The 27,130-nt window shown below is 55.2% G+C and overlaps 1 protein-coding gene and 1 long non-coding RNA gene across 2 annotated transcripts; one reads left to right on the top strand and one right to left on the bottom strand.

The window, feature by feature from the left end:
• Positions 1 to 18: 18 nt before the first annotated feature.
• On the bottom strand, positions 19 to 19,195 carry MMP11 (matrix metallopeptidase 11). Its single transcript, XM_064727351.1, has 8 exons — positions 18,915 to 19,195; positions 10,439 to 10,686; positions 8,623 to 8,766; positions 7,497 to 7,630; positions 4,663 to 4,910; positions 3,876 to 4,089; positions 2,292 to 2,549; positions 19 to 1,046 (listed from the first exon to the last, which is right to left on the bottom strand). Exons 1-8 carry the CDS (start codon positions 19,032 to 19,034, stop codon positions 913 to 915), a joined length of 1,500 nt encoding a protein of 499 aa, XP_064583421.1. The 5' UTR covers positions 19,035 to 19,195; the 3' UTR covers positions 19 to 912.
• A 2,749-nt stretch (positions 19,196 to 21,944) lies between these two features.
• On the top strand, positions 21,945 to 26,914 carry LOC135454525 (uncharacterized). The gene is made up of 3 exons (XR_010442127.1): positions 21,945 to 22,037; positions 22,146 to 22,218; positions 24,688 to 26,914. It is a non-coding gene; the product is annotated as an uncharacterized LOC135454525 (long non-coding RNA).
• Positions 26,915 to 27,130: the final 216 nt, after the last annotated feature.

A 27,130-nucleotide genomic window follows, 5' to 3' on the forward strand; every position in this document is an offset into this window, starting at 1 on the left:
AGGAGGCACGGCCGGCACGGCAGGATGTAGAAAAAAGGCGGATTTTATTGTGGCGGGGCGGAACATAAATACACACGGGACACGGCACATCCCAGCGCCGTGCCGCCAGCCGGGCTCGGCTGGGAGGTGGGAGGGGAGGGGGCTGTTCGCAGCCCGGGGTGTTTGCCTGAGGCTGGGCGGGCACGGCGGGTGTGCGGTGCCAGCCCGGGCCGGGAACGGCGGTTCGGGAGCGATCAGTGCATCTGAGCATCCCGGGATGAGCGCGGGGCAGTGTCCAGCACTGGCACCCAGCACCGAGAAGGGAGCGAAGGAGGGGGCCCCTTGTCTATATACAGCTCGGTACAAAATCCTAAGGCATGCTGGGGATACAACGGCAAGGCGGGCTAGGGCTGCGGCAGGGCCCTGGCAGCCAGCACGGCTGCCCCGCGGAGTGGCTCTGGCAGCAGCCGCACGTCGCTGTCCTCCTCCTCCTCTGCAGGGAGGGTCCGTGTCCTTCAAAGCCCCGGGCTCGGGGTCATTCCTCCTTGGCCAGCGTCTGCAGCAGCGAAGGGCTGCCGTAGTGAGTTGTGTAAACATAGGAAATGTCATGGATCAGTTCTACAGGATGGGTTCAGATTAATTATAAGAGCGTAATCCCATTCCAGGCTGTCCTGGTGACTTTTGGGATGCTATTGCTAGATGAGAGTGGCCTCCCTTGCCTGTAAAGAACACGGCAGCTGCTTTTACATTGATAGCAACTGAAGCTGGGGCTGCTGGAACTGGAGAGGAGCAAACTCTGTCACTTGTGACAGACACCTGTTGTGTCAGATGCTGAGCCTGGAAGGAAGCCAGGAATGGCAGAGGGAACCCTCTGTGTGGCTGCTGGAGGTAAAGGGAGATGACAGGGGAGCGTGGAGGACACAGGCATCCCCCTCATCTGAAGGAGTTGGAGGAGGGTGTGCAGCTGAAGAAGTCCTGGCTGATCTGGCGTGGGTAACCCTCCAGCACTTTCACCTGGACCGGGTCAAACTTCCAATAGTCTCGGCCTCTCAGGAAATAGGCAAAACCTGTGGGTGAGAGAGGAAGGTTTAGAAAAACCAGCATTCACGTGGCTCAGAGCTCTTTGCCAGCATTTTGTTCAGCTGACACTCTGCAACACATGCAGTACTGAAAGAGAGCTGGAAGAGGCAGGAGGTTTTACTTGAACCCAGCCTTGTGGCATTCACTTTTCTTTCACACTGTTTTAGTTTAGATGAAAACTCTAGTTTTACTTTTGGACAGTACACAGGATGGATTTTATTTTCCTGATGGGTTTAAATATGCTGTATGCTTGTAGTGACCCAGGCCTGTGAGGGCAGGGGATTTTTAGGACAGAGACAGGCAACTTGTGAGGACCTGCTCAGAACATCTGTTCTGTGGGCAAGCTGCCCTGGAATTTAGGTTCTGGAAGCAGTGGGGAGTAGTTTCACTTCATCCTTAGAAAGGAAAGAAGCACTCACCGCACTGTCATCCCAAGCACCCTGGCTGTGTCCAGTGTTTCTGTGGCACTGCCCTGCTGCTTTCAGTATGGGGCACACTGGGGAGGACTGGTCTGTCACAGACATCTTTTATGAAAAATCCTTTCCTTAGGATTTTTCCTCCTGAGAAGCTGAGAGGCCTCAGGAACAAAATGTAAACAATGATTATCTGCTGCTGTGGAATGCAACAGGAGGATCTGTGATTGGTCTCATGTGGTTGTTTCTAATTAATGGCAAATCACAGCCCAGCTGGCTCGGACAGAGAGTCTGGGACAGAAGCTTTTGTTACCATTCCTTCTTTTTCTATTCTTAGCCAGCCTTCTGATGAAACCCTTTCTTCTATTCTTTTAGTATAGTTTTAATGTGATATATATCATAAAATAATAAATCAGCCTTCTGAAACATGGAGTCAAATCCTCATCTCTTCCCTCATCCTGAGACCCCTGTGAACACGGTCACACACACCGTCAATACCAAAAGCAGCCTGTTCTTTGTTCAGCTCCCCTGTAGAAGTGTGGGCAGTGTTTCTGTTGTCTCCTCGTCACTTCTTTGGCAGGAGCAGTGAGAGGTGGGCAGGACTCCATGACTATTTCTTGCTCAGGTATTTGACTTTTCTCTATCACACACTCACATATCAATTTGCAATTAACGGCAATGAAACAACTTCTCAATTCTCTCCCCACTGAAGAGAACCGCCCTTCTACACTGTATGGGATGTGTTATGGCTGGGCAATATCCACTACAGCCACACGTGTGGCCCTGCAGAGCTGTGAGCAGAGCAGGCTGAGCACTGACCCAGCTCGTCCTGGAAGGCGGCGTCGATCTCGGCCGGCACGCCGCGCCAGTCGGCCATGGCCCGCGGGTAGATGTTGTCCACCTGGCGCCTCTGGGGGTTGAAGCGCCAGTAGTTGCCTCCACTGAAGATGTAGATCTTGTTCTTCTCAGCCCCCCACACCAGAGCTGCCTGCACTGGGGATGCAGGGAGGCCCAGCTCCACGATGGGGGTGGGACCAGATACCCGTCTCTCGCCGTCGTAGATCCAGTACTGGGAATCTATTGAGGAGACAGAAAAGGGAAGCAAGGGGTCAAAAACTCTGATAATTTGGCAGTGAACTGTGCAACTGGAGCTGGAGCCTTGGCACAGCTCCCATGGGAAGCTGTGCCTGAGAGGCAAAAACACCACCAAGTGTAATGGATGCTGCCACTGTTGTGTGTCCAAAATGCTGTCAATGCATTGGCATCCCACCTCAGTCCAGCCTGGTGGGTGTTGGTGGGGGACAGGAAGGTCCATTTCAACAGCATTTTTCTCTATTTCTCTCTCATTTTCTCTATTTCTCTCTCATTTTCTCTTTTTGTGGAAGTTATAAAGGATTTGGCTGGAGGGACCAGCCTCTGCCCTGCAATCTCAGCACCTGGAAATCAAGTGGGCATGCACAGGCACAAAGAGGGCATGTGGCTGGAAAGGAGCGAGCTGCAGAAACCAGGAAGGATTTGCCAGGTTGATATAGAGACTGAAAGCAGAGTTCCAGATTAGATTAAAATGGGAATCTCTGTAATTAGCCTAGGGCATGTAATACTTTCCCCTTATCTCATTTTAACTCACCGTAGGAGCCTGCCAATTTCAGCACTGTAAGCCCTTGTGTGCAGGTCAGGTGCTCAGAAATGTGTTCATGCAGGAGCTCTGCCTGCAGAGCCACTGGTGTGATTTTGACACTCAGTCTCATGGAGCCCATACAATGTGTGCACACCCACAGTGAGTTCCCAGGTCATTCTGCATCCCTCCTATTAAACCTCCACTTGGGAAAAGCATTAAAGAAAATAGTAGCACTGAAACAGGGTTTGTTGCTGGCCTTGAACCCCAGAGATGGCCAGGAGGTGGTTTCATTCCCAATCTTTCTGGTTGCTGGAGGTTGCCTGGCTCTGCACCCAGGCTCTCATAAAGCCGTGGGGTACTAGGGAAGTTCCACATGCAGGTCTCTGAGGAGCAGAGAAAATGCTGTCCCCACTCTGAGCAGGGCCCTGGGGACACAGGCACAACCAGGGCACTGCTGGGGTTCACTTCTGGCACAGAGCTTCCCATGACAGCTGGAGAGATGGAGCAAATGTTTCCTTCCTTCTCCTCTGTAAGGGCAGAGGCTCATTAGAGATGTTTGTGTTCCAAGGAAGGAGAATGGGATATTGTGGCTGTGTTTAAAACCAAAGTGAACTCTTGTTCTCAGTCCTCAATACCTGATAAAAAGTTTAAATAGTTAAGAAAACAACAAGGATTACTGAACTTCTGAGGATTTCCAGATTTATTGTCCCAGTAACCTGCTGGGCCCTGACTACCCCTAAAGCAACTGAGATTTCTGAGCCATCTGATCACCGTCCAGCTCTTACCTTGGAAGAACCAGATGTTGCCCAGCGGGTCCTCGAAGGTGGCATCGACAGAGCTGGGGATGCCCTGCCAGTGGCGAGAGGCCAGGGCTGGGTACCCGTCCTGCAGCCTCCCCGCGCGGAGCCGCCACACGAAGCGCGAGCTGAAGAAGAACAGCTCCCCCCGGATGGTGGCTGCAGCGTCGAAGGCTGTGAGGCAGGCGTCGGGCTGCAGGGCCTGCCGAGGCACAGAGGGTCAGGGCTGCCCCCCAGAGCCCCCAGGGGTCCAGGCAGCCCCGTTTGTGTCGGGCACAGGCTGCCTGGAGATGCCCTGCCTGCACATCCCACTGCCAGCTGTAGGGGCTGGGCTGGGCTCTGCAGTGCTGGTGTGTAGGCGGATAGAACACAAGTAAACAAAGGTGGTATAGAATGTAGAATGTAATCTTACCCCCTAAAGAGTTGCAACTGGGCTAATTATTAAGGATTAGGAGCAGGCCTGATGTTAACAGTAGCCAATTAACTGTGGCCAATAAGAAGCGTGTTATAAAAGAGTGGATTGGTTGACTGAGGGGAACTGGAGTCAGTTGGATACTGTGAGGACAAGGAAGAGTCAGTGCCTAGAGGAGCTGCCTAAAAACAACATCAAGGAGGTATGAAACTCTAGCAATGTGGAACTCTTGCAATGTAATGATAATAGGACTCTTGCACTATAATGACAACACTGGTGGAAGAGGCACACACCAACTCGAGCTGCTGCAGGGCAGCCCCAGCCAGGGCGCCAGGGAAGGGCACAGAGCAGCCCTGCACTCACCTCCACGTTGGTGATCTCGTTTGTTTCGAGGTCTGGCTGGGGCAGCTCTGCTGGCTGGGTTGGGGTTGGGTCAGGGTGCTCTGAGGGTTTCCCATACAGGTACTGGATCCCTTGCTTGTCATCCTCGCTCAGGCTCAGCGGGTAGCGGAAGATGTAGAAAGGGGACATCAGGGACTTGGAGACAGCCGTGTGCTGCAGGCCCAGCACGTGGCCAAACTCATGGGCAGCCACTTGCAGGAGGTCAGTGCCTGCAAAGGGAAAAGATGGAATACACTTTTGTCTACTTACATGCTTCGACCTCCTGGGCTTGTTCCTACCAGTTACCAGACACTGACATTCATTGTAGGAGTCCAAAAAGAGGAAAGAGAAATCTACCTCCAACTATGTTTTTCCCAGATACCTCCTGTGTAGCTCAAAAATATGTTTGTAGGGTTTTGGGGTTTTTTTAAAGGGGTTCACTGGTTCAGAAGCACCATGACTCAATTAATACACCTGGGTATTAACCTGGACATGTTGGTAATCTGCAATTCTGTTGTCAGAGGCTCTTGCCACCTCCTCAGCTACCAGGAAGAAAAGGATTTTCCATGCACTTTTGGAAAGGAGAAATTTGCACAGAGAAGGAAGTCTAGACCAGATGTGTAGGAGGTGGTTTGTTCAGGTTGGTGTTTGTCCACCCAGCCTTGAAGCAGTTGTTGGCTAGAGCTGAAGTTCAGCGAGTCCCAGTTCAATCACACCCACTGTGCAAGATGCTGGTGTCAGTGAGAGAACTCTGGGATTAACACTTTCCAAAGGCCTTTGTCACAGACAGCAGAGGGAGCTCATTTATTGCTGGTCTGGGGACTGTGTCAAGAAGGTGTCATTTAGAAATAAATCCACAAAATATTACCTAATGTCAAGGCCTGAGACTTAAACAGATTTATGGGAGACTTTGTTTTAGGAATACATGACCTTGGAGCATCTACAGAAGGAGAGGGGGGAAAGGGGATTTCAGTACACAAACTTGTATTGTTTGGCAGGTTTTGTTTAGCTTCCAAAGGGTCCTTTCTGAAGCTGGTAAACTTCACTATGTCCCAGCATATTCATCCACTTGCCTTCAGCCAGAAATCCTCTGAGCTGCAGCCCAGGTGATGAGAGCAGCAGGGATGTGGCTCAGCCAGCCTTGGTGCTCCAAGCAGGAGCTCCAGATTAGATTAAAGCAGGATTTCCCTGCTGGCTCCAGGGGAGAATTCCCTGGTCACTTCTCAGCACCAGGAGCAGGGAGAGCACAGTGGGGAGGAACCCCTGGGAAGGGTGGAGGGGAAGGTGAGCCCTGCCTTCCTCCACTGGCCAGCTCTACCTGGAAGCCATGAATCTGCACAGCGCTGACCTGATTAAATCAACACATCTAGGTCAGCTGAGAGAGTGGGATTTCCATGCCAGTGATTCATTACAAACTTTCAGACACTTCTGTTTAGCTTGGCAGGCTCCTCCCTTGCTGCTTTCCAGTGTTGGCAGATGAGCTGTGCTGTCAGATTCTGCAGGGGAGGTGCACAACAGCACAGCTGAAGGAGCTGTGTCCATCCCTGTGTCCCTCATGGATGGTTCTCCACGTGGGGCCTGCTTCCCCAGGGCACACTCCTGCTCTCCCATCAGTAAAATGAGGCCAAGGATTTCCCTGTCTCACTGAGAGCTGAGTCAAGGCTTTATCCATGTTTATATCCTAAAGCTCTTTTCAGCATATTAAATGGCAATTAGCTCCAAAGAGCTTTTACAACAGTTGTTTATGGATGATATGGGAGGGAGAAGGGGGAATGCCATGGAATAGAGCTGGATTCTGATGGGAACTGGTGTCCACTTTTGATTCCTGGTTTGCCCCCAACCCTGTTTTATGGGAGAATGCAGGAAATTCTTCAGCAACAGAGGATGAGAACTAACAGAGCCCACCCCTGCCCCAGGAGCAGAAACCCCTCTGCAAAGAGCTCCTGTGCTTGTGATTCTTGTTTTGGGCCAGCAGGCACAGCAGTGCTGTCAAACTGGCACTGACATGGTAGTGGCACCCCACGGGCTTTGGGGGTGCCCATTGACATGGCCAGCATTTTTGGGAATCCCCAGAGAGGCCTGGGGTTAACTTGGGCCTTGTGATTATTTCTTTGTGCATGTAGATAAGCTGGGAAGGAGGAGGAGGAGCTGATCTGGGTTAATTCTGGTGAGTCTTCCAGAAACTGATGCTCTGGGCACTGCTCCAGATGGTCCCAGGCAGTGCTGCAGTATCTCATGAGATACTGTGACACCAACCCTGAGTGCCCAAGCAGTGAGCTACCAGCTTGGATCTATTATTAGCAAAAATTTTAAAAAAAGATTCTTGACTGGATGTGGTGTTGTTTGTGGTCAGAGCATTCCCAGGCCACGGGGACAGAGCTGGAGCCTGGATGGTTTCCCTTTATGGACTTGTTTGAGGGCAGATGGTGAACAATGCATGCAGGGCCTGGGACTGGGCTGTTCAGACAACAGTGTCACACAGAGCCAGAGCCTCAGTTTTCCTTCATCCTTTGCTTGTTTCATTTCTAATGACTCCTGCCAATGCTGGGTGCAATTCCCCAGTGGCAGAGCACATGGCTGGGCAGAAGAGCCATCCCTTGCTGCCCCACACAAGAGGAATCCATGGGGAAGCTGAGATCCTGGACCTGAATGTTAACAGCTGGCTTCTAACTGCTGGGAGATGACAATGCTCACCACAAAAATAGTAATTCCCTGTCAGTTTTACAGGGTCCCTGTTCACAGCACAGGGAATCATTCCCAAGTTCTCTGACAAGCATCCTGGAGCAGCCACAGCTCCCCCTGAAGCAGAGCCATACCCAGGTTGTTCCCAATGGTCCAGGTCTCGTCATAGTCAAAGTGCACGTCGCCTTCCCGGTGAGTTTTGGGGAAGAATGCGTGTGCCAGGATCCCTCCAGGCCCATCAAAAGGCAGGTTGTCTCCGTGCCAGTACCTGCAGGGAAGACACATTGCACCTCAGACAAAGGATATGGAGCTCCAGCATCACACAGCCAAAGGTGGGAGGCACTGAGAGGGGACAGCAGCTCTCATTCTCATCCTCAGTTCATCCCACTGGTCTAGACCAACTGCTCAGAGCCATTCCAATTGCCACAAGCCAAATTCTGCTTCAGAGCCCTGAGGAAGCAGCTTGATCACACCAAGCACTGAGGAAGCAGATCTCAGTCACACCAAGCTCTGGGGAGTTTGTATGTTTTCTCAGGGATGTTTCTCCCCCTCCCCTCTCCAGCTTCCAGCCCAGAGCTGACTGTGAAGCCTAAAGAATTAAGGAGGTGACTGCCTAAGCCAAGATTGAGTTGATATTTCTGGGTGGTGGGGGCTGCAGAGGGGCAGCTGGCAGCAAAACTGACAGCAAAACCCAGCCAAACTCTCAGGTCCTCACTCAGGCCAAGCCACTGATGAGTAATGAAGGAAACCCATGAGAGATGAGGCCACTTGAGAGAGCTGAGGGAGACAAATACACAGCATGGAAATCACATCACTGCTTGGACAGTCTCCACTGCCCTCATTAGCTCTGTGCAAACATGCAGCTCAGGGAAGAAGTCTTTGCCCCAGTGAGTTTTTTGCCAAAAGGGAATTTCAGGCCAGCAGCCAAGATTCCCTTAACCAAGAAACTATATTTGTCTTTGGGCAGACAGTTACATCCTTCAGACAAGGGACAGGATGGAGGACCTGAAGATGGAAAATCAAAACAAACGCTTAAGAAAACAGCTTGTGGGCAGAGAAATGTAAATGTACCAGGAAAATGAATGAGTGATCAGTAACGGTGCTGTGTGCAACAGCTGCACTCACACCGAGCAGCCCACGACTGACAAAACTGAAACAATCCCAGTGTCTGAAAGCAGAAGTATGAGTCTCCCTGTGAGTGCCTGAGCTGTGTGCTGGCAGGTCTCTGCCCTTTCAGGGTGTGCTGCCCTCTGTGCCCACCTCGTGAAGTCGATGACGATGTCAGCCCGTCCCTCCTGCACCTCGGTAAATGTCAGCGGGGTCACATCACTCCACACTTTCAAAGCTTCCTCTATGGTCCTTCTCACCTTAGCTTTTACAAGTTGCCATGGGAACCTGATGATTCTGGAAGGAACAGACACTGGATGAGGAGAGCATCAGCTGCTGTCCCATGGACAGGGCTGTCACAAAGACACAATTCTGCAATCAGCACACCAGGGCCACCATGCCCAGCACCAGAACATCTCCAGCCCACACATGCACTGCTCCAGCACCCTCTACCAAGCAACATGTGCAGCAGATAAATCCCATCAGTGTTGGAACCCTCTGGCTGGTGTGTCAGAGGTGAGCTCCCTGGAGAGTTTTGCAGATTCTGTGTTGTTGTGTAGTGCCACAGCATTCCCCAGGTCTATCCCCTGTAAGGCCGCCACCACAAAGATTCCTGAGAGTGGTGTGATGTGATTTCTTCTCCTTAACCTCTGCATTTTTTACCACTGGAAACTTGGGTTCTCTGAGGAGTTGCTCCCACTTCCTCCAGTAACAAGAGCAGACTGAAAGCTCTGCCACAGAGGGAAGTTTCCCTTCCATGAACAGTGTTGCTGTAAGTAAATCTCTGCTGTGTTTCTTTCTTTAACACTACTGACCAAAAAAAAAAAAAAAAGGAATAAGCCTTTCTGTTATCTGCAGCCTCCTGATGGTGTGAGGAGCTGTGTCCTGTATTGGATAAAGCACAAGATGATTTACGTGCTGTCAAGGTCCATATGACTGTGCTCACTTCTCCACTCACAGCCCTGAGGGCAGCTGCAGAGGCAGCACAACCCTCCCCGCAGTCTGTTGGGCAGATTCACAACTGAGAATGTGTGGGGTGATTTGGGCAAAACTTTACGCTGAAGTGGTGTTTATGGGACCATCAGAAACAGCTGAATAAAAAGATCTCTCTAAAATAAACTGTGGGGTGAGCCCCCTGTGGGGTGGCTGTGGGGGCAGAGGCAGAGCAGGAGAGCGCTGGTGGTGGGGGCTCAGCTCAGGATATGTGAGGGCAGTGACAGAGTGAGGGCAGTGACCTGTGATGACAGTGACCCTGTGTGCCCAGGGGTGCTGGTGTGGCACTGCCCAGGGCTGAGGCAACGGCTGTGCACAACGGGAGGGCAGCTTTGTTTGTGGAGGGTGCTCAGGAGGGGATGAGGAGGTGCTGGGGACAAGCCTGCTGTGGTTCAGAGTGGCTCTGCTGGCCCCTGTGCCCGTCACAGTCACATCACAGCTCTGGGGATACCAGACCGAGCGTTTGGGCAGGGAAAAGGGAACCAGCCTGAGTGGCACACCAGCCTATCACAGACATCTTTTCATGAAAATACTTTCTTTGAGATTTTTTTCCTCCTGAGAAGCTGAAGGGCCTCAGGAACAAAATGTAAACAATGATTATCTGCTGCTGTGGAATGCAACAGGTGCATCTGTGATTGGTCTCATATGGTTGTTTCTAATTAATGGCCCATCACAGTCAGCTGGCTCAGACAGAGAGTCTGGGACAGAAGCCTTTGTTACTCATTCATTCTTATTCTATTCTTAGCCAGCCTTCTGATGAAATCCTTTCTTCTCTTCTTTTAGTATAGTTTTAATGTTATATATATCATAAAATAATAAATCAAGCCTTCTGAAATATGGAGTCAGATCCTGGTCTCTTCCCTCATCCAAAGACCTCCATGACCACCATCACACCAGCCTGACTGCCACACCAGCCTGACTGTCACACACCAGCCTTACTGTCACGCCAGCCTGGCCACCACGGCAGCCCCCTTACCGGTAGGTGAGGTTGGTTTTGTCCCAGCGGCCCCCGGAGAGCACGAAGCGCTTCTGGCGGTTGCGGGCGCCCTGGGCTGCGGGCGGCTCGGGGTCGGGCACGCCGCAGCGGGGCGGGTTCCAGCCGGCCCAGGGCCCCGCCACGGCCCCGGGGGAGCCCTTGGCAGGCACGCCCGTGCCCACGGCGCTCACCAGGGCGGCCAGCCAAGGAGCCTGCTCCTTCCAGGTGGGATGCTTTCGAGACACGTCCTGAAAGGCAAAAGCAAAAGCACGACTTCAGTGTCCGTGAAGATGCTTCCTGCTGCAGATGGACGGACAGCTGCCCACAGCAGTCCTGAGCAGTGGGTTCCACTTCTGTTTCCCCACTGGTAGGGCACAGCCTGCCCCACAAACATGCCCTGCTCCCTGCTCTGGGGCTGGCTCACACCTGGGGGGCACTGTGTTGTGCCATGGCACCCACTGAGCACTCAGCTATTTTTGGTCCACGTTTCCTTGGCAGCTGGCCCGCAGGAAATACTTTTGCAGGCTGTGGATGAGAACCAGACCCTTCAAGTATAAAACAAATCACCAGGGAATAAATTCTCCCCCTTTGCCCTACATCCTTTATTCCCTCCTGGCCCGGGGTGGAGGTGACATTAATGGGAGGAAGTCCTCAGTCCCCAGCACGCAGCTGTGCTCCTTGTTGTCACTGCCGTGGTGTCCCCTTGCTGCCCTGGCACCGTGGGCAGGTCCCAGCATGGCAGAGCAGGACACAGGGGTGTGGGTGACAGCCCAGAGAGCAGCAGGGACTGTCCCTGCAGCCCCACCACTGCCTGAGGGAAGGACTGCACCCTGTCCCCTCACCTCCCTGTGCCTCTGATTCTGCTCGGGGTAGCATCTCCTGGGCTCTCCCACACTTAGTTGGAAAAGCAAGGTTTCTCTTGACAATATTAATTAATGCTAATTAGCTGACTTCCACCAGTTTCCCATGTTGCCACCGTGAAACACAAACCAGGTGTCACCTCCAAGCTGCTGTGAGGCCTGTGGGGTGAGAGATGCTTGGTCCACATCACTGTGCTGCAGAGGGCCAAACATAGATTTTTTTTTTTCCTGATTTTATGCAGCAAATGAAAGGATGAAAGGTGTTTGAGCAGGCAGGAGCTGAGATGCAGCAGTGCTGAACAGGCAGCTCTGTCCCACAGGGCTCCAAGGGAGGACCTGGGCTTTGGGCAGCTCTTTCCTGCCCTGCACAGAGCTGCCTCCTTCCAGGCCAGCTTTCCTGGCTGCCCTGCCCATGACACGGGGGTCAGGATGGCACGGTGCCAGCGCTGCCATGATGCCTGAAATCCACATGCTGCCACCTCTGCTGCCACAATGGGCCCATTCATGCAGGCTGGAATGAAGTGTGAAGGCCTTGGCATGAATTCCACCACTGAGCCAGGCACGGATGGACAGGGGAGCCAGGCAGGGCACTCTGGGTGTCCGCACATCACTTTAGGCTTTTGGTGTGTCTGTCACCACTCCAGCCTGCTGGCTGAACCTCCCCAGACAGACAGACAGACACCCTTGGTGGCTGGGCACCTGCCAGCCTGTGCCTCAGAGCCATTGATACAGCCCCGGTGTCCCAGTGCACTCTCACACAGCACAGGAACTGCACCAGCAAAGAGAGAAACCATCCTGAACAGCAGGATTTTCACACCCTGAACAGCAGGATTGTCACACCGTGGACAGCAGGATTGTCACACCGTGGACAGCAGGATTGTCACACCGTGGACAGCAAGAGCTGCCCAGGCCACCAGGCACACCCTGAGCATCCATTCAGGGCCTGGGGAGGAGCAGCACGGGCTGGGCTGTCCCCAGGCTGCTCCTGCTGGACTGGAGCCCTGCCAGGCTGGAGGTACCTGTCCTCTGAGAGGAGCTCTCTGAGAGCCCCTGGCACCCTGCCTGGGCTGGCAGCTCCTGCAGCAAGGGACAGCTGGCAGCAGGAGCTGACAAAGTTCATGTTGTGGCCAACATTTGCTGTCAGCCCCGATGACACCGAGGCACACAATGGCTCTGTGTCACCAGGGCTCAGCCTGCAGGGCTGCTCAGCCCTTGCTCCTGGCTGCACCCTCTGCCAGCTCCTGGCAGCTGAGGATTGGGGTGAGGAATGCACCTGGCTTTCCAAGTGCAGGGCCTGGGAGCAGAGGGGAACCCCCAAGGAGTGCTCAGGTGGGTGGGTGGGCTGAGCTGACCCAGATGCCCCTTACCCCTGGTTTTTGCCCTGGTGATGCTCTGCACATTCCCCTCCTGGGAAGGCTAATTTCCTTACAGGCTGGGGCCACTGCCATGAACTGGAGGTTTTCTCCCTCCTCTGACCAGGAGAAGCTGCCTGTTTCCTTCTTGCCCTGAGGAATCCCATGTTCAGAGGCAGAGCAGAGGCAGATTTTCTCTCCTCTTTGTTACCCCAAGGCACTGCTATGAATCCCAGCTCTCCAAACCCCACCTTGCAACAGCAGGACCCTCCCTGCTCCTCCTGCCCTTTGCAGGTCCTGGAAGGGGCACAATGGGCTCCTGTGGGTGGGACAGGAGGCAGGACCTGCCCTGGTGCCCTGAGTGTGCCCCTGGACAAACAGTGACTCTGTCCCTGTCGTCACTGCACCGACATTAGCACCATGGCAGGAAAGGGCTGGAAAATGCCACTGCAGGCAAGGGGAAATGTGACAGGCACAAACCACTTGCCAAACAATGCTCAGGGGACACCCAGGCTGGAGATCTTGGCCTCCTTGGCTGGACACACCTTGCTGCAGGCACTTCCCAGGGATTAGATACCGTGTCCAGCTTGCTGAAGGTTGCATCCTTCCCAGGCAGTGCTGAGCCCTCCTCTCATGGGGAGATCTGCTTTGTTCCCTGAGCTGTGCTGATTGCTCAGGGCTCCCTCAGGGCCCTGCTGCTGCCCAGGCTGCTGCAGAGCTGGGAGGGCAAGGGGAGGAGGGCACTGGGTACCCATCAGGGCATCCCACCAGCAGAGGGGAGGGGATTCCTGAACACAAAAGCAAAGGAAAATCCCAGGGTTTGCCCCAGCAATGCAAAACAGATCTGAGCCCCTGGCTGAGTGTGTGCAGCCCCTGGCAGTGCCCACCCTGCCTAACCCACAGCTGGGCATGGGAGCAGCTGCCTTGAGGTCAAGGGAGAGGCCAGGGCTTTGCAACAGAGGCTGCTCAGTAAAAGTGAACACAGCACAAGCACAGAGAGGATCCCAGGCCTGAAACCAAGGGCTGAGGGCAGTGAAAGCAGCAGAGGAGCAAAGCTGTACCAAAGAGGGCTGTGCTGCAGGCTGGGCACAGCTCCTCACCAAGAAAGTGCCTCTTCCTGCAGCCTGAAAGGCTGAGGGGGAGCAGGAGGGAAAGGACAGATCCCAGGGGTCAGCAAAACCACAGCAGAGGTCCAGGCTGCCCACTCAGCTCCTCACAGCTTTATCAGCCTTCGAGTGCTGTGATACAGCAGCCATCACCTCTGGGGCTGCTGCAGCCAGATGAACAGCAGCCAAGCTTCCCAGGAAGTGTTCCAGCCATCCCAGGGAGCCAGGAGCATCTTTAACCTCCTGTGCTGGGCAGCGCTGACCCTGCAGAGCCCCGGGAGCAGCAGCAGCTGCAGCAGCACAGGGGCAGGGCAGCATCAGCCCAAACGAGCACAGGGCTGGGGCTGGTGCCTGCTGCTGACCAGCCCACGGCTCTCCTGAGCCTGGCTCCGTCCTCCTCTGCCTGCCTGAGCTCAAATTTGTGTCCTCTTTGTGTACCCCATCACCCGGGCTCCTGGCTGCTCCTGTGGCATGGACATGAAAGGAGACCCCTCTCCCTGTCAGACAGGAGGGACGGGACAAGTTACAGCCTGAACCCTTCAGTCTTGGGTGCTTCCCCTCTCACGGCCTCCCCTTCACTTGGGAAATGAGCTCAAGGACTTTGTCTCCATTTCCCTGCCCCTTCTGCTCCTGCTTTTCCATTGCTTCTGTTTCTGCTTCCTCCTTTTGTCACTCAGAGCATTTCCAAGGCCCTGGTGTTTGCAGCATTATCCCCTCCTCCTTAGGAGCCTGCACCTCAGAGCACTCCTGCCCTCGTTTCAGCAGAAATGCTTCCTCTTGCAGTTCTCTCACCCCATTTTTGCCCACTGTGGGGTGGCCATGCCCCCAAGGGCTCTGCACCCCTGAACAGCAATGCTCCAGCCTGTGATCAGCATTGTTCTCCTGATGCAGAGACAGCTTTTTGTGCAGCCTGCCTCTCAGCCCAGCATGGATTTGCAGGGGTTGGATTTGAAAGTGCAGCTACAGCTGATGGTTCATGGTAAAACTGGAACCAGCTCCATTCTGGTCAGGTTGTGTTCCAGGAGCAGCCTGGGCTGGGAAGGTGCTGATGCTGCAGGTGGAATTTCATGGCAGAAACGTGACTGTGGTGTGGTCTAACCCTGAGCTGAATGCACTGTTAGTGGAAACCGTGCCCAGGCAAAGCCAGCAGATTTATTGATCCTGCCTCACCAGGACAAGGTCTCCCAACCCCTCCATGAATTCTTTGCCCACACAAAATTCTTCACTCCGGGCCTGCTCCATGCAGGCTCAGCCTGGTCCCACTGCAGACAGGCAGAGCACAAAGGCTGGGGCCAAACAGGAGCTGCTGCAGTGCCTGGCCATGCCCACACTGCTGGATTTTCCTCTCCCCTCACTTCCACACCCTGGCACCATCCAGCACCACCTCCCAGGGCCTGACGCTTTGTTTCCGGATTACTTGGTGGTAGTTGTTGTTGGCAATGAAAAAAGGAAAATGTTTATTTTCCCTAAGCAACGTGGAACATGAAACATTATGGACTGCAAATGTTTATGGCCACAGAGAGAATGAGAAGAAGCAGGCTTTGGTGTAACAAGAGAAAGCAAATGAATAAACACTGCAGGACTATTTTTATTATCAGACATTTTAATTATGTGACAGTTTGGGAGACTATTCCATCAACAACACCACAACCAAGCTGCTGGTGTCACCCAAGAAACAGCTTGCCAGAAACAGGAGTACTTACAGAGCAAACAAGCCCCAGGATGCTGACAGAGCAAAAGGTTTCAAGAGCCCTTAATCTGATGACCTAGAATTCCCCTTGAAACGAAGAAACTGCTCTGGGATGTGGCACACTCCTGGCAGGGGAGGAAGGGGGCTGAGATGTTTTGTTCGTTGTGCACTTACACCCAAGCTAAGGGGAGCCATGACCCGCCAGTGCCTCTCCCCTGCCCAAATCCACCAAGGGGAGGAAGTCTGGTCATTGCCTGTCCTTGCTGGGACTCCTCTGTCTGCACCAGGATCTCAGTGAACATCTGCAAACATGTCTGTGGCCTTAGCGAGCCCCTGAAGTGCTCTGCTTTTCATTTTGCTGGGCAGCTATGTGCAGACTCAGCTGTGCTCCCATTCGCTTTTGGCTGAGCCATCCCCAGTCAGGAACACCCACAAACCCTTTATTTACCTGTCCACATTAGAGATTAGTAGGAAAGAGCTACAAAAGTGGGGGGGAAAAGTGAGATGTCCAGCATCTCTGCAGGATAACTTTCCACTAAAAATCCTTTTCAAACAACTCCTATACAATGCATCCCTTCTTCTGCAGAGCCCCACAGGTTATGGTGCCAGGGCAGGACAAGTGTGGGGCAAGGAAGTGCAACATAACCTGGAGAGGGGGATCCTCCCCAGACTGCTCTTCTCCTTCTCCTTTCTCTTTCTCCTTCTCCTTCTCCCCTCCCAGCTGCATCCCAAGCCCTGCCACCCTGCAGGGCGTGTGTGTGTCTGTGTGTGCTGCCTGTGAAGCACAAACACAACAAACCCTCTGCAGAATAACCACTTACATGTGTCTCGAGCCTCTCCCAGAGCACAAGATAAACATGCCTAAAATTACCCCAGCCCCGGCTGCAGTTTTTAAATAGCCAAAACCAAGGAGTGCAAATCCAACCCTTCCTGCGGGAGCCGCCTGAGCCCGGAGCGAGGCAGGCAGGGGCTGTGGGGAAGGCACAGAGGGGAACCTGCTGTGCTCAGGGGGCAGCTGCAGCACCATGAGGGGTTGTGTTGGTAGCTGGGAGGGTGCCCAGCTCTTCTCCACCGAGAGAGACCTTCCCAGCAAAGGCAGGGCTTTGATTTCCCCGGGGAGCCGCAGGCAGGGCAGGAATTCGGTGTCTGCGCGTGCACAGCCCGGGGACTGCGGATCTTTTGTTCTCAAGTTTTACAGTGGACACCGGACCCAGCCTTTATTCTGCTCTCAGTTTTCTCTTGCTTGCTTTAGGCATTAATATGAAAGTGAAGGAGCTCTACAGGGTTTGCCTCAAAAGAACACAAGTCCTTCTGCAACTTGCCCTATAGCCTGGCTTTAAAGTGAATCTCAGCCCTGATTCCCTCCCCTCCCAGCTGCTGCTGTTGTGACTCGCTGTTGGAGCACAAACAGCCACAAACAGCTGGGTGCAGCACAATCCTGCTGTCCTTGCCCACCCCCGTACTGGCACAGCCCGAGGAGCTCCTGGGCTCTGCCTCACTGGAGTGTGAATCTCTTTTCCCGGCTCAGCCCCTTGGCTCCTTTCTCATTCATCACCTGACAGCAAAAGGTGCCCAGACAGGAAATGAGCGGCTGTCAGACATGAGGGAAACATCCTTTGTGCAGCAGGCTGGAGCAGTCAGAGCAGGGAGCACGGGATGGGATGGCACAGCTCCCTGTGAGAGAGGGCACAGGGTGGCCAGGCCTCTGTCAGCCTGGCAGTGCCACCTCAGCTGTCCTGCACACACGTGTTCCCCGGCTGCCACCTCCGTCCTGTAAAACTGGCTGCCCCTCAGAGGCAGCAGAATAACCTTCAGAAGCCTTGACGGGAGATGAGGAACCCAAAAGAGCAGCTGTGTGGGGTGACAGAACTGCTGTTTGAAAGGATGGGGGATCACCTGTCCATCTCCAACCCAACCAACGCAGCCACCATCTCTGCAAAGGCTGGGTCAAACACACCAGTCTGAAAGCCTGAGCTCCACATGGCTGGTGCTACCCAAGCACAAGGCATTCCTGAACAAAACAGACCTGCAGGAGCATCACCTGGAGCTACTCCAGCCAGGAGGGAAGGATTAGCACCCACAGAGCACAGCATGAGCCGAGGATGAGGAAGAAATCACCTCTCTGCTGGCAGACTGCCACCTGGGGGGACCTTGCGGAGAGTGGCAGTGGATTTGATGGAGCAGGAGTCTGAGCAGCTCTGGATCCTGCATTAACTCTGTGCTCTCCAGCAGTTTGGGGCACAAACCAGCTCGAGGGGCACTGGCTAAGTGAGCTGAGCCCCTGCAGCAGCTGTGGGTGCTGGCACAAGGACATGAATGGTGACATGGGCAGCTGGGCTGGGCTCCAGCTCAGAGAGTGAAACCCAGGCTGGCTCTCCCTTCCCCAGGACCCCACACAGGCCCTTGCTGGCAGCCTGGCCAGGACCAGGGGCTGTGCAGGCTCCCCCAGGAGCAGCAGCTTCAGAGCTCACACAGGGCAGAGCCCAAGGCACCTGCCAGCCCACGGGAACCAGGAGCCTCCAGCTTTGTGCGAGTGGAGCTCTGCCCTCCCAGCCCAGCCCCTGCTGCTCTCGGATGGGACTCAAGCCCTCAGAGCAGCGACATTCCTGGAGTGCAGGGTGCCACCAGGGTGCCACCAGCGAGCGCTCGGCCTCACCTTCCCTCGAGGCAGAGCGCGGTGACATTTCGTTCGGAGGAATGCGAGCACTTTGGGGGCCAAGGCTGCTCCGTGCCAAGTCCCAGCCCACAGCAGATTTAGCAGCCAAGTTAGAAAGCGCTCAGATGACAGAGCTGATAATAAAACCATCGACAGAACCTGAACTAATCCCCTTGGGCTGCTACCGGGCATTTGCTCTGTTATTATTTCATGGCACAGCAGCGAAGCGCATGTCTACAATAACGCGATTACACACGCACACATTCCCAGCACAAGGAGCTCTCTGTCCTCTCCCGTCCCCAAATCCCCCGCACGCCGCTGCTCCTCTCCGGTCCCAGGTGCAGGGATCGGGCAGGATCTGCAGGAAGAAGGAGCCCTGCTGCTCCTCTCCTGCCTGCCTTTCATTCATCCCTTCACTCTCGTCTGCCGTAACTTCGGGAGCTGCCAGCGCAGCGCGCAGGGGGTGTCGGAGCAGCAGCGGGGGCTCTGCTGCCTCTGAAGCACGGGGGATGGATGGATGGATGCCGCGTCCTCTCCTAAGCTCTCCTGGTCCCGGTCCCCGTTTTCCCTCGGGAACACGGCTGTGAAAGCTCCCCAAGAAGGCAGGAGGAGCCTGTGGAGCGGGAGGCACGGCCGGGGCAGGGGCAGCGTCCCGCGGCCGGTGATTCCCGTGCCGGCATCCCCAGCGCGGCTCGGGCATGGATGGATGGAGCGGCGGGGGGATAACACAGCTCATCCCGCTCAGCGGGGAGATCCCGCCCTGGGACAGCACCGGGGGACGCGGAGGGAGGCACCGGGCGGCCCCGACTCACCGGCTTGTGTCGGCGGGCGGGCGCGGCGGGCGCGCAGTGCAGCAGAGCGGCGGCCAGCAAGGCGGCGGCGGCGGGCAGCGGCGGGCGGGCCATGCCGGGCGGCGGAGCGGGCTCGGACATGGGGCACACGAGGAGGGAGGGGAGGGGGGTCCCGCAGAGCCTTTTATCCCCCCACCGTGGCCGCCTGCCCTCCTCCTCCTCGCGCCTCCTCCCGCTCCTGCCTTTTGTTCTCCCCGAGCCGCGGCTGCTCGGGCCGGGGGGACACGGCCCGGCCGCATCGCGGGAGGGGGGTCCGGTCCCGCCCGGGCCGGCCGCTCCGCCCCGCCACCCCCCGGGGGCGGAACGGGGCGGGACCCCCTCCCACGCCTGCCCGGCACCGGCCCCCGGCTCCTGCCTGACTCGGGGAGCCTTCAAACGGGCTCCTCTAAAGGTGTCCCTCACCTCTCCTGCCTGCCTTGGGGTGCCTTCAAACGGGTCCCTCTAAAGGTGTCCCTCACCTCTCCTGCCTGCCTTGGGGTGCCTTCAAACGGGCTCCTCTAAAGGTGTCTCTCACCTCTCCAGCCTGCCCTGGGTGCCTCTAAACGGGCTCCTTTAAAGGTGTCTCTCACCCTCCTGCCTAAGGGCACCAAAGACTAAGCCCATCCTCGCCTAAGCGCACCAAGCACTAAACCCCATCCTCAACCCTTCGAGACCACTCCAGTCCCCATGGGGAATAGCTCACAGCCGTGTTTTGATGAGTTTGAACTCCTGCTTTGCCTGTGCAAAGCTCTGCTTTGCTCACTTTTTCACTCACCCTGTGCAAGAAGGCTTTCCTGAGCAGGGATGCTGAGGGAGGGGAAGGAAGGGAGCAGCTCCTCGTTTTGGAGATGCCAAAGCCTTCTCCATCTGCTCAGCCACCTGGAGATGGAGGCAGCAAGGCACAGATCTGGTTTCTTGGTTCTTGTTTCTATGGGAGAAGCCCTGGATTGTGTCAGCATCCTCTCAGCAGACTGAGTTTAGCTGAAAATTGTTTCAAGAAATGTATTGCAAATAAGAAAACTTTGATCTCCAGCTGCCTGGGCTGGTGTGCAGGGAGTGAGTAAGGCTTCCTGACATCCCAGGCTCTATTACTGCTTTATTTGTCTGTGATCAGTTGTTCATGTTTAGTTTTATGGGAACCATACTGACGATGTAAATCCTGGGTACGGTGAGCAGATGTGAGAAGAAAGAGCCTGGCCTTGGCTGGCTGTGGAAGGTGCTGCAGTGTTCAACTCACAGGCTGTTAGCAAGATGTCCCTGCACCATGCTCAGAGCATCCCCTAGGCCTTGTTTGTAAAGGGGACAGGGGAGCAGGGAAAACCACGTTGCACTGTGGAATTTACCCTTCTGCTCTTACTCTGGCTGTGCCCCAGGAATGCAGAGCAGATCCTTGTTCCTTGCCTTTCTCTGAGCCAGACAGCTGGGTCCCAGTGAAAAAAGCTTTCCTGCCTTTGTCTCCCTTTTCTTTAGTGTCTTTTCTTTTAGTGCTGGTGTCTCTGGGAGCTCAGAGCTTTCCAGCCCGTGGCAGTGGAGCCCTGGGGAAGCACGGAGAGGAATGGGAGCAGCCTGTGAGGCAGCAACAGGCAGCTTGGCTCCTCTTAATGAAGGGAGATTTTAAAGGGAGTGTTCTGGGAAACTTGGTCCTTGCAGAGATGGAGCTGTGTGTGAGAACTGCTGGCTCCTGCCAAGGCCCTCAGCACAAAAGAGAGTGCATGTTGTGTTTGGGATCACAGATATTTCCCAGCCAAGCCAGTAGAAGTTCAGCAGCAGGAAAACGGCTGCTGGGTGTCCTGGGGACTGCCATGCCCTGTGTGCAGCGTGCAGAATTCCTTCTTGTTGTGATCCTGAGCTGGGAGCTCTCTCAGCCACTGTCTGTGCTGTCCATGCAGCCCCATGGATGCGCAGGGATGAGCACAGGGCTCCCACCCCAGCCCCAGAGCACCGACAGTCTGACATCCCTCAGTCTGAAATCTCCCACTTTGACATCTCCCCTCTGACATTTCCCACTCTGACATCTCCACTCTGACATCTCACTCTCTGCTTGCTTTCCTGCAGCTCCTGTCTGGCTGGAGCCAAACTCAGGTGTGATGGTGTTCACAGGGGTCTCAGTTTGAGGGAAGAGACGAGGATCTGACTCCATGTTTCAGAAGGCTTGATTTATTATTTTATGATATATATTACATTAAGACTATACTAAAAGAATAGAAGAAAGGATTTCATCAGAAGGCTGGCTAAGAATAGAAAAAGAAGGAGTCAATAACAAAGGCTTGTGTCTCGGGCAGACAGCCTGAGCCAGCTGACTGTGATTGGCCATTAATTACAAACAACCACATGGGCCAATCACAGATGCACCTGTTGCATTCCACAGAACCAAATAATCATTGTTTACATTTTGTTCCTGAGGCCTCTCAGCTTCTCAGGAGGAAAAATCCTAAGGAAAGGATTTTCCATAAAAGATGTCTGTGACACTTGGGCTCCTTGGGATGCTGCAGGAGCTCAGTGGAAGCTCTCACGGCTGAGAGGTCCCGATGGTCACGGATGGTGCTGATTGAGCATCCCCACATGGAGCTCTTCTTGCTCAGCACCTGTTCAGGGCCTTCCAGCCCCAGCAAGTGGCAGAGCAGGCAGGAGATTTCCAAGTCCTTCTGACCACAAGCATCAGCTCTTCTCCCACTCTCCTAAGACTTCCCAACAAGGAGGGCCTTGTGAGCACCTGGGCAGGCAAAGCAGCATGGTAATGTGAGTCTCAGCAGGAACCAGCAGCTGGGGATAACCTCACTCTGCACCCAGCAGGTGTTGGGGGGAAAGGGGCTGTGCCAGGGGAAGAGAACAGCAGGTTTGATTCTTTGTGAGCAGCAGAGAGGTGGAATAACTCCCTCAGCCCTCTTGGGTGTGGTACTGCTGTAAGGCACTTGGGACTGAGGGGAGGTGGGGAAGAGTTTCTGATGAGAGCCAAGGGGAAAGGGGAGGGAACTGAGAGAGAAACTGAATTTAAATGGATTAAGCCTGTCTGTCCAAAGTCCTTTGTTTCCTGTCACCTCCCTGGTGTGACTTTCACAGCTGCGTTCTGTGTGCCTGGGGACTGGGCTTGAGGTCCCCTGCAAAGTCAGCACGGAGCTTTACACCCCCTGGGCATTGCCCTGAGCAGCTGGAAGAGGCTCCAGGAGCCAAAACCCTTTGATTTCTCTGATGTCTTTCCTGCTCTCTCTGCAGGAGATAACCTCATGAACTGATGTCTCCAGCACCACTGCTCAGCGGGTGACAAATGAGGACACGTCCCCACCAGGCAAGTCTCTGTTCTCACCTCTTGCTTTTGGGATTCCCCTTTTCTCTGGCCTTGGCACCTTCTTTTTCTCCTGGGCAGGCAAAGTTGGTGTTTGTACAGGTGGTGGTGGGTGCAAACAGGGCTGGGGGTCAGTGCAGTGAATGCCCATGTAAACATGATTGATCAGGAGTGCTTTTTGAATTACCCGGTTCTCCTCTGCTGGCAGCCCGAGACATGGGCACGGGGAGTGGGTGGGGAGGGTTTACATTCTCCATTTCAGGGGAAGCTCCTGCCATCCTTAGCAGACTCCTGTCTTTCCAAACCAAGACAACAGCGCAGGGCAGCTCACAGTGCAGGGCAGCTCACAGTGCAGTTTGCACGGTGCCCAAGCAGCTGCGGGGTGCTCCGGTTCTTCCTCTCGCTTCTCCCTCTGCAGCCCCAGAGCAGCTACAGACAGCCCTGGGACCTGACCCTAGGCCCAGCCCCGGACTCAGCCCTGGCCCAGCCGTGGTTTGGCCCCAGGAGCGGCTCGGTCGGTGCCGCGGTGCGGGCAGGGCCGGGCCGGGCTCGGGAGCCGCTCAGCGCCCGCAGTGTTTGTGTCTGCTCATCCTGCCCCGTGCCAGGAGCCGAGCGCACACAAACACAGCCGGGCTCGCCTGGGAAGCGCTGCCTCCGAGATAAGCAGGGCGAGGAAAACACATCCATCTTCGTGTCTCTTGGCCTGAGACGCAGTTTCATCTGCTGGCATTTTCCTGGCGCGGGCTCAGGGCGCACCGCAATTCACCTGGGGAGCCAGACGCCGGGGAGCCAGCGGCTCCCGTTCCTGGCGGCAGGAACCGCTGCTGCTCCGGCTGCTGCAGGGCCGTGGTGCCGAGGGGCTGGCACTGGGGTCCTGGTGGTGCTCGGGGACGGCTGGCCCGGGGCTGAGTCCTTGTGGCTGCGGGTCACCAACAGCGAGTCCAGTGAACCACAGGGCCACAGTGACTGCCCAGAGCCCCCTGTGCCCCCCCGGGCACCAGCACCTGGCAGAGCCTGGCCAGGAGCTGGACACAGCACAGGTGTCGGGACACAGAGCAGGGGGACACAGAGCAGGGGGACACAGAGCAGGGGACACAGCACAGGTGTCGGGACACAGAGCAGGGGGACACAGCACAGGTGTCAGGACACAGCACAGGTGATGGGACACAGAGCAGGGGACACAGCAGGGGTGGCTGGGCACAAAGCACTGGGACACAGCACAGGTGGCTGGGACACAGAGCACCACACAAAGCAGGAGTGATGGGATGCAGAGCAGGGGACACAGCATGGGTGATGGGACACAGAAGCAGGAGGCACAGCACAGGTGGCTGGGACACAGATCACCACACAAAGAACAAGAGGCTGGGCACACAGCACCAGTGGCTGGGCACAAAGCACCGGGCACAGCATGGGTGACTGGGACACAGAGCAGGGGACACAGTGGCTGGCACACAGCACCGGGCACAACACCGGGCACACAGCACCGGGCAGGGCTCGGCCGCAGCCCGAGGCTCTCGGGCTCCCATCGGGAGCTGCCGGTGCCGTCGTGCAGCGCTCCCGGCCTGCCGGCTCCCCGCGTATGGAAGGGCCCCGGTGGAACGCCCCCCCAGCCTTGGCTCCCTCTGATCCCCTCCGAAGCTGATCTGAGACTGGAATGTCTCCTGGGACGTGATTCCCTCTAGCCCGAGGGGAGCTGCGTTAATAAAACCCAGCGTGAGCCGCGGAGGCGATGGGGGAGGAGGCAGGCAGGGCTGGGGAGATGAGGCTTTCATGAACAAGTCGCGGGGCTGCCGGAATTGTCCCGTCCTGTCCTCTCTCCCTCTCCCTGTCCCTGGAGTCGAGCTGTGGAATTCAGGGTTGGGTCGAGGCTTTTCTTCGCGCACGTTCCTGCTCAGAGCAGCCAAACCCCTCGGCTCCCTCTCCCCCTTCTCAGCTGCTGAACTCCCTTCCCTGGGGCAGCCCCAGCTCCTCTCACACAGCGCTGGGACCCTCCTGCTCCTCCTCACTGCTCTGGCACCGTGTCCTGGGCAGGCTCAGGGGCAGAGGGGTCTGTCCCCAGGATGGGAAGGCTGGATTGGCAAGGACAGGGCTCCCCACACCTGGGCAGGATGGAGGCTGCACTCATGGGATCCTTAGTGCTGGGTGAGCAAAATCAGCCAGACACAGAGTTCTGAATAAATAAACCCATGTGAAGGCAGTGGGGATGTGAGCCAGGGGGTAAAAAAATTCATCCCAGAGGAGATATCCATGAAGAGAGACCACAGAAATGTGGATTTTGGTGGTGTAAGCACACTCCTGGCTCCTCTGGGATGCAAAGTGCCTCTCCAGCTGAAACTGCACAGCAGTGATGCCATGTCCTGCCATTCCACCCTGCCTGGATGCTCTGTGTGACACAACTGCACTGCCACTGGCAAATGTCACTGGGATAAATTGTTCCCAAAATTCCCAAAGTGTTTCTCTGCTTTCTCTCAGGCTGCAGTTGCTGAACTCGGAGACTGCATTGTCACAAACTCCCTGTGGCAGCCTCAGATGCAGGGCAGCACCCAGAGACCCCTCTGGAGATCCATCTGGAAAGGGCACCAGAGAGCTTGCCCAAGGCTGGGAATGGACCCAGCACAGCACCCACAGTGCCCAGCCTTCCCAGAGAGCTCAGATCACTGATTTTACAAAAGGTCAGGCTGTTGCTACAGGGGATGTTTGCAGTGATCCTGTGGAGGAGCCCATGGGTGGCTCTGGCACAGATGCGAACTGAAAGGAAAGCATTTCAGCAGAAATCATGAGAAATCAGCGTGCACAACCAGGCTGCCCCGTGCATTTACAGGGTTATTGACTTTCCATGTGAAAAGGAGGTTCCACTGGCTTCTTTTACAGGAAGGAAAAGATGGGATCTGATACTTAGTTTTGAGACATCTCTGTTGGAAGCTGATGGCTGGAGACCCTCAGTAGGACACGGAGAGCAATGTGGCGACTAAAACTCATGAAACATTTTGGAGAGCTGGGACAAAAGGCCCCAAATCTGTGTCTGTGCAGTGTTGTGTAGAGGCTGCAGAGCCCCCAAGATCTCTTGGGGAGCTGTGTCTTTGCTTGAAGGGGCAGAGGTGGGGAGGCTCTCACTGCAGTGTTCTAGCTCAGAGCTGCTCCTGGGCTGGTGTTAAGAGCTTCCTGAAGGTTATGGGCATCCCTGCCCTGTGCATTTACAGGGGTTATTGACTTTCCATGTGAAAAGGAGATACCACTGGCTTCTTTTACAGACCCATCCTCGAGCTTGCAGCTGGTCCTGTGTTGTTTCACTACAGGGAAACTCCATCAGTGCCCTCCAGAGCTGTAGGGAACCACGGGGGCAGCTCCTGGAGATGTTTGCTGTCAGTCTGTCTGTCTGTCTGCAGAGAGAGGGGCAGCCAGGCTGGCCAGGGAGCGGCAGTGCAGGAGCAGCAGGGAAGGGCCTCTGGGCAGACATTTGGGTTTGGAGGAAACGCTGAGCCCACTGAAGGTGAGGCAGGGCAGGGGAAGCCTGAGCAGGTGTGAGACCCTCCAGGCTCACTCAGCACTGACATCTCTGTGAGCTCTCTGCTGCTTTGGGCTCCTGACGGATCCCAGCCAGGGAGAGGCAGCAAAGGCCACAGCCCCGCTGCTCAGACATGCACCAAAATCCCTGTGCTGGCTTCTCACCTCAGGACCCAGCCTTGCTGTCCTGTCCTGTGCACAGCAGGTCAATTCCTCCTCCTGAATCCTCCTGAGGATACACCTGATGTGTTCTGGAATTTCTTGACTTCCCTGACTGAAGAATTCAGGGTCACAAAGCCCCTCTTGCAGTCACAGTGAATGGCATCATCCTTCAGCTGGGATGAGAACACGACTGCAGGAGCACAAGCCCCACTTCTGGATGAGAGAGCACAAAGGAAATGGAACTTCCAAGATGCAGTTGCCACAAGGAGATTTGGAAAATTGTCTTTCTGTCATGTCTCTTTTCCTCACCAGGAGCTGAGGGCATCCACGTTTGGTACCTTCCTCCACCGGAGTGGGTCCAAGTGGCTCGGGTGAAGGCAGGGATGTTCCTGCACCTCCCAAGAGCCATGGGCAGGGCTGAGAGAAACCTCTTCTGGTGGGGAAAACTTCAGTGCAGCTCAGCTGTGCCTGGGGCTCAAACAGCAAACACTCCTGGCCTGAATGGATTCGGGTCCAGAAGATCCTTCAGCCCAAAAGTAGGCTACCATGAACGAGTTAAAATCCTTCCCTCTGCCTGGTGAAACTTATTGAAAACTACATCGTTCATCTGTTGAAACTTCACAGCTGTTGAGATTGCCCTGGGGGCAAACCACATCCAAGAAATGGCATGTGGAGATCCCGGAGCACGGGGCTTGAAAGCTGAACGGGGCTCTGGGCGCTGCCTCCCTCCCCTCGCAGCCCCATCTGCAGCTCCTCAGTCACTCCGAGCGGGCTGCTCCTCCTCCCGCGGCTCCTCTCCCTCCTGCACCACCGGCGCTTGGTGGCAGGGGTTGAATTTTGGCCAAAGAGCAGCGGAGCGAGGATGCAGACAGCAGGATGGGGCGTGGGGAGTGGCACACGGGGCTGCGTGCCACCATCACCTGCCTGTGACACTGCTCCTTGTCATCCCCGGGGGAGCAGCGGAAATGCGCCATTTGCTCATGAAAAATCTGTGACTTCTGTTCAGTGGTAGCAACTTGCCTGGTTTTTTGGGGTTTTTTGGGGGTTTATTTTGGTTTTGTTTTGGGTTTTGGGTGTTTTGTTTGTTCAGGGTTTTTTGTTTGTTTTAAAATTCTTATTTGTTGGCTGCAACTCTGCTTGCTAAAAACTGTAAAGGATAAAAAGTTAGTTCTTGCATATTTCCACCTTGAGTACATTTCCCTCTGAGTGCTCTGCTGTGTGCACCTTGGGGACTGAAATCAGCCCCTTG

This window comes from Zonotrichia leucophrys, chromosome 15 (genome assembly GCF_028769735.1).
Source record: "Zonotrichia leucophrys gambelii isolate GWCS_2022_RI chromosome 15, RI_Zleu_2.0, whole genome shotgun sequence".
Classification (NCBI taxonomy): domain Eukaryota; kingdom Metazoa; phylum Chordata; class Aves; order Passeriformes; family Passerellidae; genus Zonotrichia; species Zonotrichia leucophrys.